The sequence below is a fragment of the Equus przewalskii genome, chromosome 2 (assembly GCF_037783145.1).
Source record: "Equus przewalskii isolate Varuska chromosome 2, EquPr2, whole genome shotgun sequence".
NCBI classification, from domain to species: Eukaryota; Metazoa; Chordata; class Mammalia; order Perissodactyla; family Equidae; genus Equus; species Equus przewalskii.
Genome location: NC_091832.1, coordinates 75,225,235 through 75,240,730, shown reverse-complemented (window position 1 = coordinate 75,240,730; position 15,496 = coordinate 75,225,235). Strand labels below are relative to the sequence as shown.

The 15,496-nt window shown below is 38.1% G+C and overlaps 1 protein-coding gene and 1 long non-coding RNA gene across 14 annotated transcripts in view; one reads left to right on the top strand and one right to left on the bottom strand.

Annotated features, from left to right (window-relative positions):
• Window positions 1-14,784, bottom strand: part of LOC139081776 (uncharacterized) — a 63,763-nt gene extending 48,979 nt beyond the window's left edge. Inside the window, exons 1-2 of the long non-coding RNA XR_011537069.1 lie at window positions 14,689-14,784; window positions 11,916-12,021 (exon numbers count right to left, since the gene is read on the bottom strand). This is a non-coding gene — a long non-coding RNA (uncharacterized lncRNA). The remainder of the gene's footprint in view (window positions 1-11,915; window positions 12,022-14,688) is intronic.
• The window catches only part of RAPGEF2 (Rap guanine nucleotide exchange factor 2), a 244,836-nt gene that overhangs the window by 91,921 nt on the left and 137,419 nt on the right, over window positions 1-15,496 (top strand). For all 13 annotated transcript variants that reach the window (XM_070608669.1, XM_070608631.1, XM_070608617.1 and 10 more), the window contains exon 4: window positions 13,128-13,211. In XM_070608669.1, coding sequence (XP_070464770.1) covers window positions 13,128-13,211 — 84 coding nt within the window. The remainder of the gene's footprint in view (window positions 1-13,127; window positions 13,212-15,496) is intronic.

Genomic DNA, 15,496 nt, shown 5'->3' with positions numbered 1-15,496 from the left:
ATATAATTTATATATTTATATGTAATTGAATATTATGAAGTATATTTTTATAATAAAATATTGCTGTTCTGTAAGTCAAAAGTATAAATACCAAAACCTTTAACTCTTGGTAGAGCTCTTTCTAAAATATGTTCTGTACTTTATGTCTTAGTAAAAATGGTGCGCACAGTGTACTTTTCTTTTGACTAGGTATTGTTAGGGTTGCTTACGAGGCTGTGTTGCATTAATTTATCTAGTGAGCTTACTTTGTGCCATTGGCCATACAAAACGAAATAATACATATTTTGTCTTTGAGCTTATAGCTTAGAGCCCCAGCAGAGGAGCAAACAAGTTCAAATAATTATTAAACTTTATGATAAAACCAGTAACAGAAGTAATGTATTTGTGAAAAAGATTAAAATCATTGTGTATCTGAAAAGCCATCTGCATATTGGAAGGTGGCCATTGTTAGAACTTTTTTAAAGCCGTGGAACAATTTGTTCATAGGACATCCTACTCAGCTCAGTGGGAGTGGCTGTTATGGTTGAAACAGGGCTGGGTAGTGTGCAGTCCCAAGGGGCTCACCAGTATGTGTTGAAAACCTCTGGGGGCCGGCCCAGTGGCGTTGTGGTTACATTTGCATGCTCCACTTTGGTGGCCCTGGGTTTGCGGGTTTGGATCCTGGTCGCAAACCTATATACCACTCATTAAGCCATGCCATGGGTGGAGTCCCACATACAAAATAGAGGAAGATTGGCACAGATGTTAGCTCAGGGACAATCTTCCTCACCAAAAAAAAAAAAAGAAAAAGAAAAAAAGAAAACCTCTGATCTGAACTGCTGGACTCCAGTGAAAGGATAAAGCATAACTTGTTGTAAATAAGGTTATTTTCACTTTGGTTTTTGGCATAATCATATATTTGAGAGTACAAGTCTAAGCTGGTCAGAAGAGTGGAAGAACAGTAGAGGGGAGCAAAAACGAGGCCCTGAACTTCAGCAAAGGGCTTGGATTAAGAGAGTCTTCTGAGAGGAACCAACAGAGTGTGCTAGTAGGTTGTGGAGAGGGAGAAACGGGAAGACTTCTCTTTTCTGGTTTTAGCCTTTGGTTGGATGATGTTGCTGAGACAGTGGATACAGGAAAAGCTACAGGTGTTTTCTAGTTTTAATCACTGGTGGCTGGCCCTCTGGGATTCCTTGCTAGTTGTCTCTGCTTTTGTTTTATTTACCTTTCTGGTTTTTTAGCTCAAGATGTGAAGCCATTAGCCCTAGGTTGTAAGAATCCTGTTTCCATTTCTCCTCGATGCCAACAGCTTTGTTGTTTGAATATGGGATAATGTCCTGGGTAGTCTAATGCAATCTTTCTTTCTAAACTACCCTCAAAATTGTTGTTGGTGGTGCATGTGGTCTCAGTTGTACCTCACCCCTCTCTGATTGCTGTGTCACCACCTCTTCCTTGAATGGGTTTCCTAACCACTGTTTCTGGACATTTCACCAGTGCTCCTATCACCCATTCTTATTTGCCATGCAATTGCCATCCATTTGCTTCTCTGTGTTCAATAGCCTTGTTAATGCTGCCCGTATAAAGCATTGTAGAGGTGCTTCTTTACTCCTCTGGGTCACTTCTGGCTTGTGCTAATGCCGTATTTCACTTGAGCTGCTCAGGTGGGAGGAATCCCTTCTTGTAGCCCTGATGCCCTCCTCGTGCCATATTTTATCAGGATCATCTTGGAAAGCACTAACTTCTTCTCCCAAATTGTTTGGATTTTGCATGGGTACCATTCTTTCAGTTCTGTTTGTCCTCCCCCCTCCCCCTAACACGCATACACATGAAGACTTAGACGTCTGTGTTTACGGCTTGTGGCTGGCAGGAGGCCTGGTTTGAGCTGAATGTCATGCTAGCTCAGTACTCTGCCCACAGGCGTCTCCCCGACCCCTGCCACTCCTGGTTTGTTAACAAGTCTTTCCTCAGTCCTCCTTGCTTTCATTACCATAAGCAATCTTTTTGGCTGATTGCGATCCACATCGAATTAGCAGCTGAGTAAAGTAGCTTTTTCACGTTACTTTTTTGCCCCCTAATAATCGTGTTTGCTGATTTAATCAGTTTTCTTTTGATTTATTAGGTTATTATTCTTTCGGCACGCTTTGTCAAGTGCAACTTGATCATTGTATTAGCTTCCTGCTTTATTAATAGGGACTGTGGAGCTGTGCACACAGCTCTTTCATGTGGGGACATCGCCACCTTGTGGATTTCTAGGATATTCCTATGGAAGTTCTTTAAGTCTCGCTTCATTTTTCCAGTTACTGGTAAATTGAAACTTATATCTTTGACTTTCAGACACTTTATTACCTTAATCTGAGTTAGTGTCTATTCAGTTATTAATTCATTCATTAAGAAAATATCTGAGTGCCAATCAAGCATTATGTAGTGTATATATTGGGGGTACTGATGAGTTAGAGGAGTTTAAAAGCTAATGGGGAAGACTCCTAAAATAAATAATTATGACCCTCCCACAGCTGCTTAATGGGAGCATGTACAAAGTGTTCTGGGAACCCAGGAGGAAAATGACTCACTTTGTTTGGAAGACACTAAAACACTTCTCAGAGGAACTGGTAGCTAACCTAGATTTCAAAGGATGAGTAGTAAATGTACTAGGTAAAAGGTACTATTCAGAACCTAGAATAGCAGGTTTGTTTGAAGGCCCTGAGGCATAGGTAGGAAAAAACTGTAGTATGGCTGAATAGGGTGAAGTTTGCAGTATAGGATATGTTGGGGTTAGGAAAGAAAGGAAAGTTGTAGGTTGACCCTTTCAGAGATGGTTATAATAGAAGGAAAGAGATGAAGAAAACTAGTGTTTTTAAATGTGGCTGTTATGCAAGGTACTGCATATATACTGTTTTATTAAATCAAAGTATTGTTGTGAAGAAGGTATTGATATCCTCATTTTACTGTTGAGGAACTAGAATCTCAGAATTTGATTCCACCAGGATCACATGGCTAGTATGAAAGAAAGTAGGTTCCAAGACCTTTGCTCTTTGCATGGCAACATAGTGCTTCCTTCATGTGCTACGCCAAGGGGTTTGGGCTTTCTGCTGTTAAGGAACCATGGGTTATAAGCAGAGCATGTCAAGATCTGATTTGCCTGAGCAAATGATAACTGAAATATTGCCCAGTTTCTACTAGGTGCAGCACACAGTTCCTGCCTAAAAGGAGGTTCAGTGTAGTTGGAGGAAGATAGCTAGATACTTTAGGAATAAGAAATCAAAAGAGAAAAACATAAGATAGAGTAAAATTAGATAAGTATTTTGGAGTTTGGAAAACAGTGAGTGAGAAGATTTATTAAAGAAGTAGGGTTTGAGCCATTCCTTTAAGGTCCCATGTGATTTAGAAGGTGGAGAGAGGGAGACATCTTGGACAGATGGGCAGAGTTGGGAAGGAACAGACAGAAGAGCAGCCTGTCAGCAGTGGTGGGTTTGTGTTGAGGAGCAGAAGGAAATAAGATGGGAAAAGAGTGGGACCAGATTTTATTTTTGCCTCTTTCCCTTTATTCGAAGTCTAAACTTGCCATTCTGGCTTGGACTTGGAATAATGTGCAATAGGGACCATAATTTTGATGGCTTCAGAGGTCTCCTATCTGATTATACTGGAAGGTGAATTGATCGCTTTGTGATGGTCTATTTATATTTTCTTTGTTTGCTTTGTTTTGTGTGGCTTTATTCGTTTCCTCCCTGTTGATGAAAACCAAAAATGGGAGCCTTTCAGAGTACCTTGTCTTACACCTGGCTTTTGTGGTTTTCATTGTGTCGATTGTAGAATGGGATGTATTAGAATCAAATCAATTGTCCATTGCAGTTCTTAGCTCAGTATAAAAATTGTAGATCTTTTCTAAATGTCCGTTTTGGCTGATCAGAGAGACTTGCAAAGTACCACTTTGCTATATGTCCCTCTTTAATCTTTGGGTTTCTCTTTTGCACCCATTACTTGTGGTATAAGACTAAGGATGTTTGGAAATGCTCTGTCAGATTTATTCCAAGATTCAGCTTTTGCCATTAGCTCATAATTTTAACCCTTACTCATAAAATTAAAATAAAACTGGTGAATACACCACATGCAACTTAATTGCGTGGATGTTGATAGAATTGTAGGGTTTTTCTCTTGCCATTTCTTCCTGTTGGGGTTTGACATTGAGGCAGATTTTCTCAAAATTTTTCAAAGTTGACAAACCCCATGCATAAGAATTACCTGGGATATTTGTCTAAAAGGCCCTGTGATGGACCTCCCACCTAATGATCAGACTGGGGGATTGGGTGAAATAGATAGAGCCTGGAAACATGCATTTTTAATGAGTATCCCAGGTGATTCATATGCATATTCAAGCTTGGGAACCACTGGACAGAATAAAATCTCAGTATTATTAGTCCTAGGTAATAGTAGTAGTGGTAGTAATAATAATAATAATAGTCAAACTCCTGTTAGCCAGCTTCATTGCCAGTGTTGTCTGCAAGCAAGATCTTGGATTCAGTTTGCTAACCCCTTAAATGTAGAAGAGTTTGATGCTGCTACTGCCAAGTACTGTTCTTAGAATTTCTTCATCTTTTCTTCTGAGGTGACAGTCATCACTCGGTTCATGTAAAAGTGCTGTGAAGCCTCATGGGTAACGTCTGCACTGTGAGAAGGGAGTGTTTGCAGAACTTGAAGGGAAGCAGGTTGTACCCTATGCTGAAACACTGCCTTCGTGAGGCATAGCCATAAGTGAAAAAAGTAAGCACGGGTAGTCCAGTGATTTCTAATAAAGTCTGGAGAATTTTCTGGATGATTAAGACTAAGTAACAGATTTTGTGGTGGCATCTCACAGCAAGGAATTTTCAGAACAGAAACCAAACATGAGGTCCAGGGCCAGGGGGCGGGGGGCAGGGTTGGTGGGAAGAAGGAGGAGAGGAGGGTCTTTCTAGTTTATAGCTATTTCTAGAACGTCTTTAAGATTTACTGTTTTTGTATTCTTAGTTCTAATGTGCTTACTTTTATAAAACCTGAATCTTTAAAAGAGATAACTCAGTAATAAAGAAATTATGATGATCTTATTTGGTTTGGCAGGTAGTAAATGTTCACTAAATTCAATGTGATTGTTGATTGAATGATCATTCTCTGCAAATGCCAACTCAAGCAAATGTAGCTCTTGAGAGTTAACATTTGAATTTTTTGGAGAAGGTACAGAAATAGCCCATCTGTCAGGTAAACGAAATTATAAGTGGGAGATATTGAGAGGACCAGTTTCTTATTGTCACCTCCTTCATCTTTTCCAAGCCTTGGCTGACATGTAGAGGTAAGCTAATTATGGGCTAATCAGTGGGTATTCAGGGTACCAGAATATTTAACTGTCACAGTATTTTATCATTGGTCACCTACTACTTCATGTATGTTTTATGATCAGTGCCAGGAAAGCTGAGTTTACAAACTTTGTATTTATGTTTTCCATAGTAATTTTGCTTTCAGAATGGACAGTTATGGAATAACTGAGAAGTCAATGAACATTACATTTCTTTTTTCTTCTTTTTTTTTTGAGGAAGATTATCCCTGAGCTAACTGCTGCCAATCCTCCTCTTTTTGCTGAGGAAGACTGGCCCTGAGCTAACATCCATGCCCATCTTCCTCTACTTTATATGTGGGATGCCTACCACAGCATGGCTTTGCCAAGCGGTGCCATGTCTGTACCCAGGATCCAAACCAGTGAACCCTGGGCCACCGAAGTGCAACATGCGAACTTAACTGCTGTGCCACTGGGCCAGCCCCTGAATATTACATTTCTTTATGTCACAGTTAAGCTAAACCATGGTGACATTGATTGCACATTTCTTTTCCCCCTGAGGAAGATTCACCTTGAGCTAACATCCATTGCCAATCTTCCTCCTTTTTTCTTTTTTTCATGTGGGTCGCCACCACAGCATGGCTGCTAACAGACGAGTGGTGTGGGTCCATGCCCGAGAACTGAACCTGGGCTGCTAAAGCAGAGCGCTGTGAACTTAACCACTAGGCCACAGGGGCTGGCCCCTGATTGGACTTTTTAACATGATAAAAAACTATAGAATAATTATTATTTGCATTTAATGAGCATCATTCATTTAATTCTCGCAGCAGTTCTACTAACTTGCCCAAGGCCATGGCAATCTACCTTAATTTCCTATTTTTCTAGCTTTTATTTCCTTGACCAACCTTTTGGTGGTAAAGGGAACATTTTAAAAGCAGATTAAGTTTCCAAAATAATTTCTTTGTTTGATCTTTATTTTTAATGTTTTATTTCTTGTTATTACAAAAGCTTTAAACTATTCTTATCTCTGGCAGAACAAATTTTTGCTTGATATAAGTCAGAATTTAGTAATAATGCTGTCACCTTATGTTAAAAAAAAGACAAGTGAGCTTTCTTCCCTAAATGGTAAATGATTGTTGATTATAAAAGCTAATGATTAAAAACTGGGGAGAAAAGGGTAGAAATTATTTTTGGAGATATTTTGCATTTTCATTTGAGAAATCATTTTACTTTTATGGTTTCATTGGAACTAAACTCTTATTTGACAATATTTCCCTTTGTTTTCTTGAGGCATTGCTGTTGAGGACTACGTAGTTTTGAAATTGGTAAAGAATGGACTTGGGGAAAACAGTGATCAGCTGCTGATTTACTTTGGAAGCAAGTAGCAAAAGGAGAATGATTAGGTGATAGTGATTGGCATTTTAAGTAACTAAATTATTCAGAATTGTAAGTAGAATTTAGTGTCCTTTAAAAACGTTTGGAATCCGTTTACCAAGGGGGAAAAAATGACTTGGCAGAGATTTCCAAAGACTTCCTTGCAACACACTTGTGATTCATTGGGATATGAGGAAAAGGTAGCAGGCAGCTTCCATGTTGAACTGTTAAAAGAAATGGGTGTGCTCTGTATTTCCTCTCTGCCCCTCCCACTGGCTAGAATGTGGATATGGTGCTGAGATTTGGAGCTGCTGCCTCAGAACATGAGATGGAAGCTGCCAGTGGAGGATGACTGAGCCACACAATAGAAAGAGCCTGGGTGTGGATACCATTGAGCCACCATATCAGCCTTGGGGTCCTGGTGCTAAGACTGTTATTATGTGTGTGAGAAAGAAGTGAACTTCCTCCTTGGTTAAGCCGTTGCTGTGTTTTGCATTTTGTTTTAATAGTAACTGAGCCTGTATCCTCACTAATATATTTGGTAAACTTGGCTCTATAAAATAAAATTACTTACACGTGGCAAGAAGCACAGTAAACAAAGGCAAAGCATAAGCAACAAACTGAGGAAAAAGGTATTCATAGCCCATGTTTTCAAAAGGCTAATTTTTAATAAAGTGCTTCTAGGTAAGAAAAAGTCCCAAGTAGAAAATTGGCTAAAAATTATGAACTGATTTCACAGACAAAGAAATAGATATGGGTCATGAACATAAGAAAAAAGATGCTTTTATGATAATAACAAAAAGAAATGAAAAATAAAATTACACTAAATACCACTTTCATCCAAGCCAATTGGCGAAAACCCAAAGGATTGATAAAAAGCCTCAATGATAGATGCCTTATGCTTACCTATGGCTTGCCCCTCACCCATGCTGCATCAGCCACACCTCACTGGCCTGTTGCAAGACAGTGTCAGCCTGTGCTCTTTGCACTTGTGCCTGGATCCTCCCTGCCTTTTGCCTGGAATGCTGATCCCTTAGGGATCCCTTTGGCTAACTCATCTCCTTTAATCAAATGTGCTCTTCTCAGTGAGACTTGTCCTGATCACCCATTTAAAACTGTAACACACTACTCATTTTCTATCCTACAGTAATTTTTTCTCCAGAGCACTGACTTATAGTTTACCAATTTATTGTTTTTATTGTTTATTATCTGTATTGTCCAACTGGAATATAAGCTCCATGAAGGCAGGGAGCTGTTTTTGCCCCATTGAGTATGACGTTGGCTGGTCATATATGGCCTTTATTATGTTGTAATTTCCTTCTATCCCCATTTTGTTAAGAGTTTTTTTTTTTTTTAATCATAAATGGCTGTTGGATCTTGTCAAATGCTTGCTCTGCATCTATTGAGATGATCATGTAGTTTTTATTCCTCATTTTGTTACTGTGGTGTATTACATTGATTTGCAGATATTGAACCATCCCTGTGTCTCTGTTTTAAATTCCACTTGATCATGGTGTAAGATCTTTTTGATATATTGCTGTGTTTGGGTTGCCAATATTTTGTGGAGGATTTTTGCATCTATGTTCATCAGCAATATTGGCCTGCAGTTTTCCTTTTTTATGCTGTCCTTGTCAGGCTTTGGTATCAGAGTGATGTTAGCCTCGTAGAATGTGTTAGGAAGTATTCTGTCTTCCCTAATTTTTTGGAATAGCTTAAGAAGAATTGGTGTTAAATACTATTTGAACGTTTGGTAGAATTCACCAGGGAAGCCATTTGGTCCTGAACTTTTATTTTTTTGGATGTTTTTGATTAGTGTTTCAATCTCTTTACTTGTGATGGGTCTAATTGAGATGGTCTGTTTCTTCTTGATTCAGCTTTGGGAGGTTGTAAGAGTCTAAGAATTTATCCATTTCCTATAGATTGTCCAATTTGTTGACATATAGCTTTTCATAGTGTTCTGTTATAATCATTTGTGTTTCTGTGGCATCCATTGTAATTTCTCCTCTTTTATTTCTAACTTTATCTGAGCGTTCTCTCTTTTTTCCTTTTTAAGTCTGGCCAGGGGTTTGCCAATTTTGTTTATCTTCTCAAAGAGCCAGCTCTTTGTTTCATTGATCCTTCCTATTGCATTTTTGTTTCTACTGTCTTTTTTGCATTTATTTCTACTCTGATTTTTATTATTTCCCTCCTCTGCTGACTTTGGGCTTTGTTCTTCTTTTTCTCATTCAGTTAGGTGTAGTTTGAGTTAGCTTATTTGGGATTTTTCTTGTTTGTTATGGTGAGCCTGTATTGCATTGCAATGAATTTCCTTCTTAGTACTGCTTTTGCTGCATCCCATGTGAATTGGTATGGTACATTTTCATTTGTCTCCAGATATTTTTTTATTTCTCCTTTAATTTCTTCAGTGATCCTTTGTTTGTTCAGTAGCATGCTGTTTAGTGTCCACATCTTTGTCCCTTTCTCAGGTTTTTTTCTTGTAGTTAATTTCTAGTTCCATAGCAATGTGGTCAGAAAAGGTGCTTGTTATTATTTCAATCTTCTTAAAGTTATTGAGGCTTTCCTTATTTCTCAACATATGGTCTATCCTTGAGAGTGTTCCAGGCATGCTTGAGAAGAATGTGTATTTTGCTGTTTTGGGATGAAGTGTTCTCTATATATCTCTTAAGTCCAACTGGTCTATCTTTTCATTTAATTCCACTGTTTGCTTGTTCACTTTCTGTCTGGATGATCTATCCATTGATGTGAGTGGAGTGTTTAGGTCCCCTTCTATTATTGTGTTGTTAATGTCTCCTTTCAGGTTTGTTAATATTTACTTTGTGTACTTGGTGCTCCTGTGTTGGGTGCATAGATATTAATAAGTGTTATGTCTTTTTGGAGGAGTGTCCCTTTGATGATTATACACTGCCCCTCTTTGTCTCTCTTTACCTGTCTTATCTTGAAATCTACTGTCTGCTCTAAGTATTTCAACACCTGCTTTCTTTTGTTTGCCATTAGCTTAGAGTATCGTTTTCTATCCTTACACTCTGAGCCTGTGTTTGTCATTGGAGTTGAGATGTGTTTCCTGGAGCCAGCATGTTGTTGGGTCTTCTTTAATCCATCTCACCACTCTGTGTCTTTTTCTTGGAGAATTCAATCCATTTACATTTAGAGTGATTATTGATGTAGGAGGGCTTATTGCTGCCATTTTATTGCTCGTTTTCCATTTCTCCTGCATTTCCTTTGTCTCTCATCACGTGTATTTCAAACTACCAATTTGATTAGGTAGTTTTTTATGCTGTGTTTCTTAGTTTTCTTATTATTTGTGTCTCTGTTAGTGATTATGCTGAGGTTTCTATGCAAAATCTTGTAGATGAGATAGTCCATTTTCTGATGACGTCTTGGTTCCTTAGACTATGCTGATTCAATCTCTTTCCTCTTCTCCTCCTAAGTTGTTTCTGTCACATCTTATTCCATTTTGGGTTGTGAGTTGGTGGTTAAAATGGCAAGATTATCTTTGTTTTTGGTGTTTTCCTTCACTTTATCTTTAATGTTATACTTGAGTATTTGCTAACCTGTTCTGATGGATAGCTATAATTTTCTGTTTTTGTCTACCTATTTATCTTCTTACTCAGGGCTTTGTAGCCTCTCTCTTCTGTTTTTTATGGTACGAAGGCCTTCTTGACGATTTCTTGTAGGGGGCTCTTGTGGCGATGAACTCCCTTAGCTTTTGTTTATATGGGAAAGTTTTTATTTCTCTGTCATATCTGAAGGATATTTTTGTAGGCTAGAGTATTCTTGGCTGAGTGTTTTTGTCTTTCAAGCATTTGAATATATCATTACACTCTCTCCTAGCCTGTAAGGTTTCTGCTGAGAAATCTGCTGAAAGGCTAATAGGGGTTCCCTTGTAAGTTATTTTCTTCTGCCTTGCTGCCCTTAGTATGTTTTCTTTGTCATTGACTTTTGCCAGCTTCACTACTATATGTCTTGCAGTAGACCTTTTTACATTGACATCTTTAGGATATCTGGTGGCCTCTTTCACATGAATTTCCAGCTTCTTCCCCAAATTTGGAAGCTCTCTGCTATTATTTCTTTGAACAAGCTCTCTGCTCCATTCTCCTTCTCTTCTCCCTCTGGAATAGCTATAATCCTTATGTTGCATTTCCTAATTGAGTTGGATATTTCTTGGAGACTTCCTTCATTTCTTTTTAGTCTTAGTTCTTCCTCCTCCTCCATCTGAAGCATTTCTATATTTCTGTCCTCAATGTTGCTGATTTGTTCCTCCATGCTATCAGCTCTGCTATTCAGGGAATCTATATTCTGCTTTATCTCTTCCATTGTGTTTTTCATATCCAATATTTCTTTTTTTCTGTCTTCTTTTTTAAAGATTGGCACCTGAGCTAACAACTGTGGCCAATCTTTTTTTTTTTTCCTGCTTTATCTCTCCAAATCCCCCCTAGTACATAGTTGTATATCTTAGTTGCAGGTCCTTCTAGTTGTGGCATATGGGATGCCGCCTCAGTGTGGCCTGATGAGCGGTGCCATGTCTGCGCCCAGGATCCGAACCAGCGAAACCCTGGGCTGCTGCAGCGGAGCATGTGAACGTAACCACTTGGCCATGGGGCCAGCCCCTATCCAATATTTCTGATTGGTTCTTCTTTATGATTTCAATCTCTTTTGTGAAGTAGCTCCTGAAATCATTGAACTATCTATCTGCATTCTCTTTTAACTCCTTGCGTTTTTTAATGATAGCTATTTTGAATTCTCTGTCATTTAGGTTATACATTTCTATTTTCATGATTGATTTCTGGATACTTGTCATTTTCCTTCTGGTCCAGAGATTTCATATATTTTTTCATACTGCTAGACGGTGTGGATTTGTGCTTCTGCATTGTGGTAGTATTTGATTGCTTCTTCCACCTGTTGCCACTGGGTGGGACTCAAGAGCTGCATGTTCTGAGCCTGCTGCAATCCACGGGACAGCTCCCAGGTGCTGGGCTGGCGTGCTGGGTGGGGTGGGGAGGGATGCTTTATTTTTCTTGCATGATCTCAGGGCATTCTCACTCTGCCTTTGCTGTCTGCTCTCCTGGGATGTTGGCTTGATGAAGACACCCCCATGATAGCTAGTCACCCCTGTGAGGGGCTTTTCCCTCAGCTGTGAGGAATCTCAGAGATCTATGGCGTTACTGCAGAGGACTGCCACTCCCTTCCTGCTTTCCCCCCCGTAGGACATTCACAATCCCTGGGTTGCTGTCCGTCAGGAAGAAAAGAATCATTCTCTTACCTCATTCCAGTTTCTTGTGAGTGTGTGGGGTGGCTTCAGCTCCTCCACTTTCCAACATATGGCTGCTTGGGTCTCTCAGACGTCTTTTGTGTTGTGCAGATGTCCTCTGTTGGAATATGAATGGCCTTTTGATTGTATCTTTGAGAGGAGAACCCACTCCACCATGATGCTGATGTCACTCCCTCACAGGACAGTTGAAGTGATAGAAAATGATTCGTAAACTGTAAAGCACTAAATTGATACCAGTTGTCCCTTTACTGTATCGGTCCTTGTTTAATTTAATTCTAGGGATATTTTTTTGTTATTGTTGTTTCCTGAAGTATCCTAAACACCTGGAAGCCCTTGTCATAAAATTGTTACACATTTGTTAAGTAGATATAACAAACTATCTTAGTAAGGCTGTGGGGAAGCAGGTAAGCAAAGAAGTTGCTAACCACCTGTGGAGAACAATTTTAGAATATTTATCAAAATTAGGTATATGTACCCTTTGACTCAACAGTTGCACTTCTAGTTACTAGTTACAGTTATTATTGTACATACAGATTACTCTGCCGTTTTTATTTTTTTTAAGTAATTGCGTATTATTACAAACAATTGAAATGAGTGGCTGTAGGGAGTTGCTCAAGTCAAATATGGCACGTCTGGAAGATGTCTTCCAATGAAAAGATCTCTAAGAGTTGTTTCAAAGGAAAGAACACTGTAGAGTGTGCTGTCTTTTCTGTAAAAAGAAAAAAAGATGGTGGAGGGAATAAGAATATATGTCTATTTCTGTGTGCATGAAGAAATTTTGAAAGAATATCCAACAAGTGTGGTACAGAAATGTGAGAGCTTGGTAGACAGGGGAATAGGTTGGGAAGACTGAGTTTCACTATTTAGCTCTTTATGTTTTTTTGTTTTATGAAGCAAGGAAAAATGTTTTAGTTCAAAAAAATTAAACTAAAAAAGAAACTTGGAATGCTAAGTGCTATAGCTTTAAAGAACATTTAAAACAAATATACTGATAAATAGCTTCAGCTTATTTGAGGGGTAAAAAGTAATTTAAAAAAGAATTACAATAGTCAAATAATGGTATTTTATGTACATGTTTTGTGCTATTTCATTGTTCTTCATGATTCTAAAAATAACATGGGTATTGTACTTTGTGCTATATTATGTTTTGATTTCTTTTTTGGTTGTAGATAATCATCTGATTCTATTGTTTTTTCTTTTCAGTCCTGATGATATTGGGACCTGCTGGTATATCCTCCTCTCTGGTTCCGTGTTCATTAAGGAATCCATGTTTCTTCCAAGAAGCAGGTATTGTATAGACATTCTGTAGGAGATTAGCCATGAACCTTGAAATTCTTTTTCAGAATTCTTTTCTCTTCCTATTTCCTCCTCCACTGACACAAAGCAAGGCAGTACCTTGGGATGTTGATACATAAATCTTTAAGGAAGGACTGTTTTATATTGTAAACATTGTTCAATCTTCTTAACAAACAGCAAGAACAAAAGATATGCCAGTGACATGTTTATTTGTTACATGAACATGTTAGCTTATTTAGGGCACTTTTGTCCCTAGGGAGTAGAATCTGCCTCTTTAACAGGCGATCTCATAATCATCTAAAGAGATGCAAAGAAAGTTCATTGAGACCACATGGAATTAGAAATGGAAAGCCAGGAACCACTGTTAACTTTTCTGCCTCTCAGGACCATATGGTCTCTCATCTTTGCATCTGTCTGTGGACTGGCTTCCCACTCTCTAATGCTATTAATTTCTTTCTCCCTGTGATTTTGGCTTGTATATGCCGACTGTTGAGTTATGACCTTATATCCCTCATGTTTACACAATTTGACTGCAGTGCCTGTGTCTTTTTTTTGGATTCTTCAGGCTACGATCTGATTGTCTATGCTAGGGGCAGATGTGTACCTAGGTCCAATCAGCTGTGGCCAAAGAGGGTTAGGGCCCATCTGTTACATACATGGCTACCTATGTTCGGGTTCCCGGAGGGTGTCAGCTACTAAGTTGCAGTAGTTATTTGTTCCCCGAATTGTGTATTTTTCACAATTAAGTATTTTTATTTTGACTAAAGATTTTTTAAAAATTTTAACTAATTTAATATCTTTATTTAAAATTACTAAATAAATATTTTATGTAAATGGACTAAGTTTATTAAAATGTAGTGATCTTCTCCCCCCCACCTTTTATAATCTGTCTCATAAAAATATTAAAATATATTCTTAATAAATAATTCTGAATGGGTCAGGGACATATTAAGAATCTATTTTAAAGATGTGAATACATTTTTATAAAAAGTCAGTCAGTGAGACAGGAGAGGTAATTTATACTGTAGAGACTGATTGACCTGGGTGTGGGAAAAAAGGTTTTGGGATGGGCCTTTGGCAGCCAGAATGGGTAGTGAAGGAGTGCCAGAGCACATTGCATCTAGTGAAAAACAATCTCTGGTGCCATTCTCATGCCTCTTTGCCCTTCTGCTTCCCTGAGATCAGACTGGCAGGCAGTATTTTCTTAGGCAAATGGCCCCATGAGGGAGGGAAGCTCTATTGCCTATTTGTTGTTCTTATAGTAGCAAGAGTCATAGTAATGGTAATAGTGTTGGTGGTGGTAGTAGTAGTAATAGAAGTGGTAATAGTTATAGTAGTAAATATAATGATAGAAAAATAGCGAAGGCTTTGATAGTGATTTCTATTTGCCAGGCACCATTCTAAAATCTTTATATATGTTGAATCATTTAGTTTCATAACCATCATTTGAGACAGGTGCAATTATTACCTGCATTTTGTGACTGAGAAAACTCTGGCAGTGTGAGATGGTGGATGGTTGTACTTCCTAGAATTCTGCCGAGGAAGTATGGAGTGACCCTGTGAACCAACTCCTATAATTCTAGAATTCTGTTTCCAGGAGGAATGGAGAATTGAATAGCAACACTTTCCTACTCCTTCAAACACAGGACCTACTATTTGGTCCCTTTTTGGAAACTCTAGCTCTTTTTGAACTTGGAAGAAAGTGTAGGCAAACAATATTTAAGCATTAGCATATTTTTAAAATTACATATAATTTTAATGTAAAAAGTGCTAATTACTATATAAATTATCAAAGATAAGGAGAAGGAAAAACATCAACTAAAATCTCTCCTCCAAGATAATTATTCTTTAATAGTATTCTAGAGTTTTTCTGTCTAGTCTCATGTGTGTGTTCCACATACTTAAGAGCATACTTTGTAAATAATTTAATATCTTGCTTATTTCAATTAAAGAACATATGTATGCATTGCCTCATAACATTAAAAACTCTTTATAAAGGCTTACTCTTTATAAATTTTAATGTCTGTTTAATATTCAGTCATTTGAACTTTCCACAATTTAGTTAGTGATTGTAAAGGGTAAATTTTTGATACTTTTTATTATAAATAATGCTATAATGAATGTGATTTGAAATTTATGCATCTTAAAACAGAGGTTAGTGATTTGATCATCATCTTGATACAAGGTCTGTTGTACAAACTAAATCTATAGACCGAGGTCCTAGAACAGTGAAGGAGCCTGTGATGGTCTTTCTTGACTACCAGCCATCATCAACT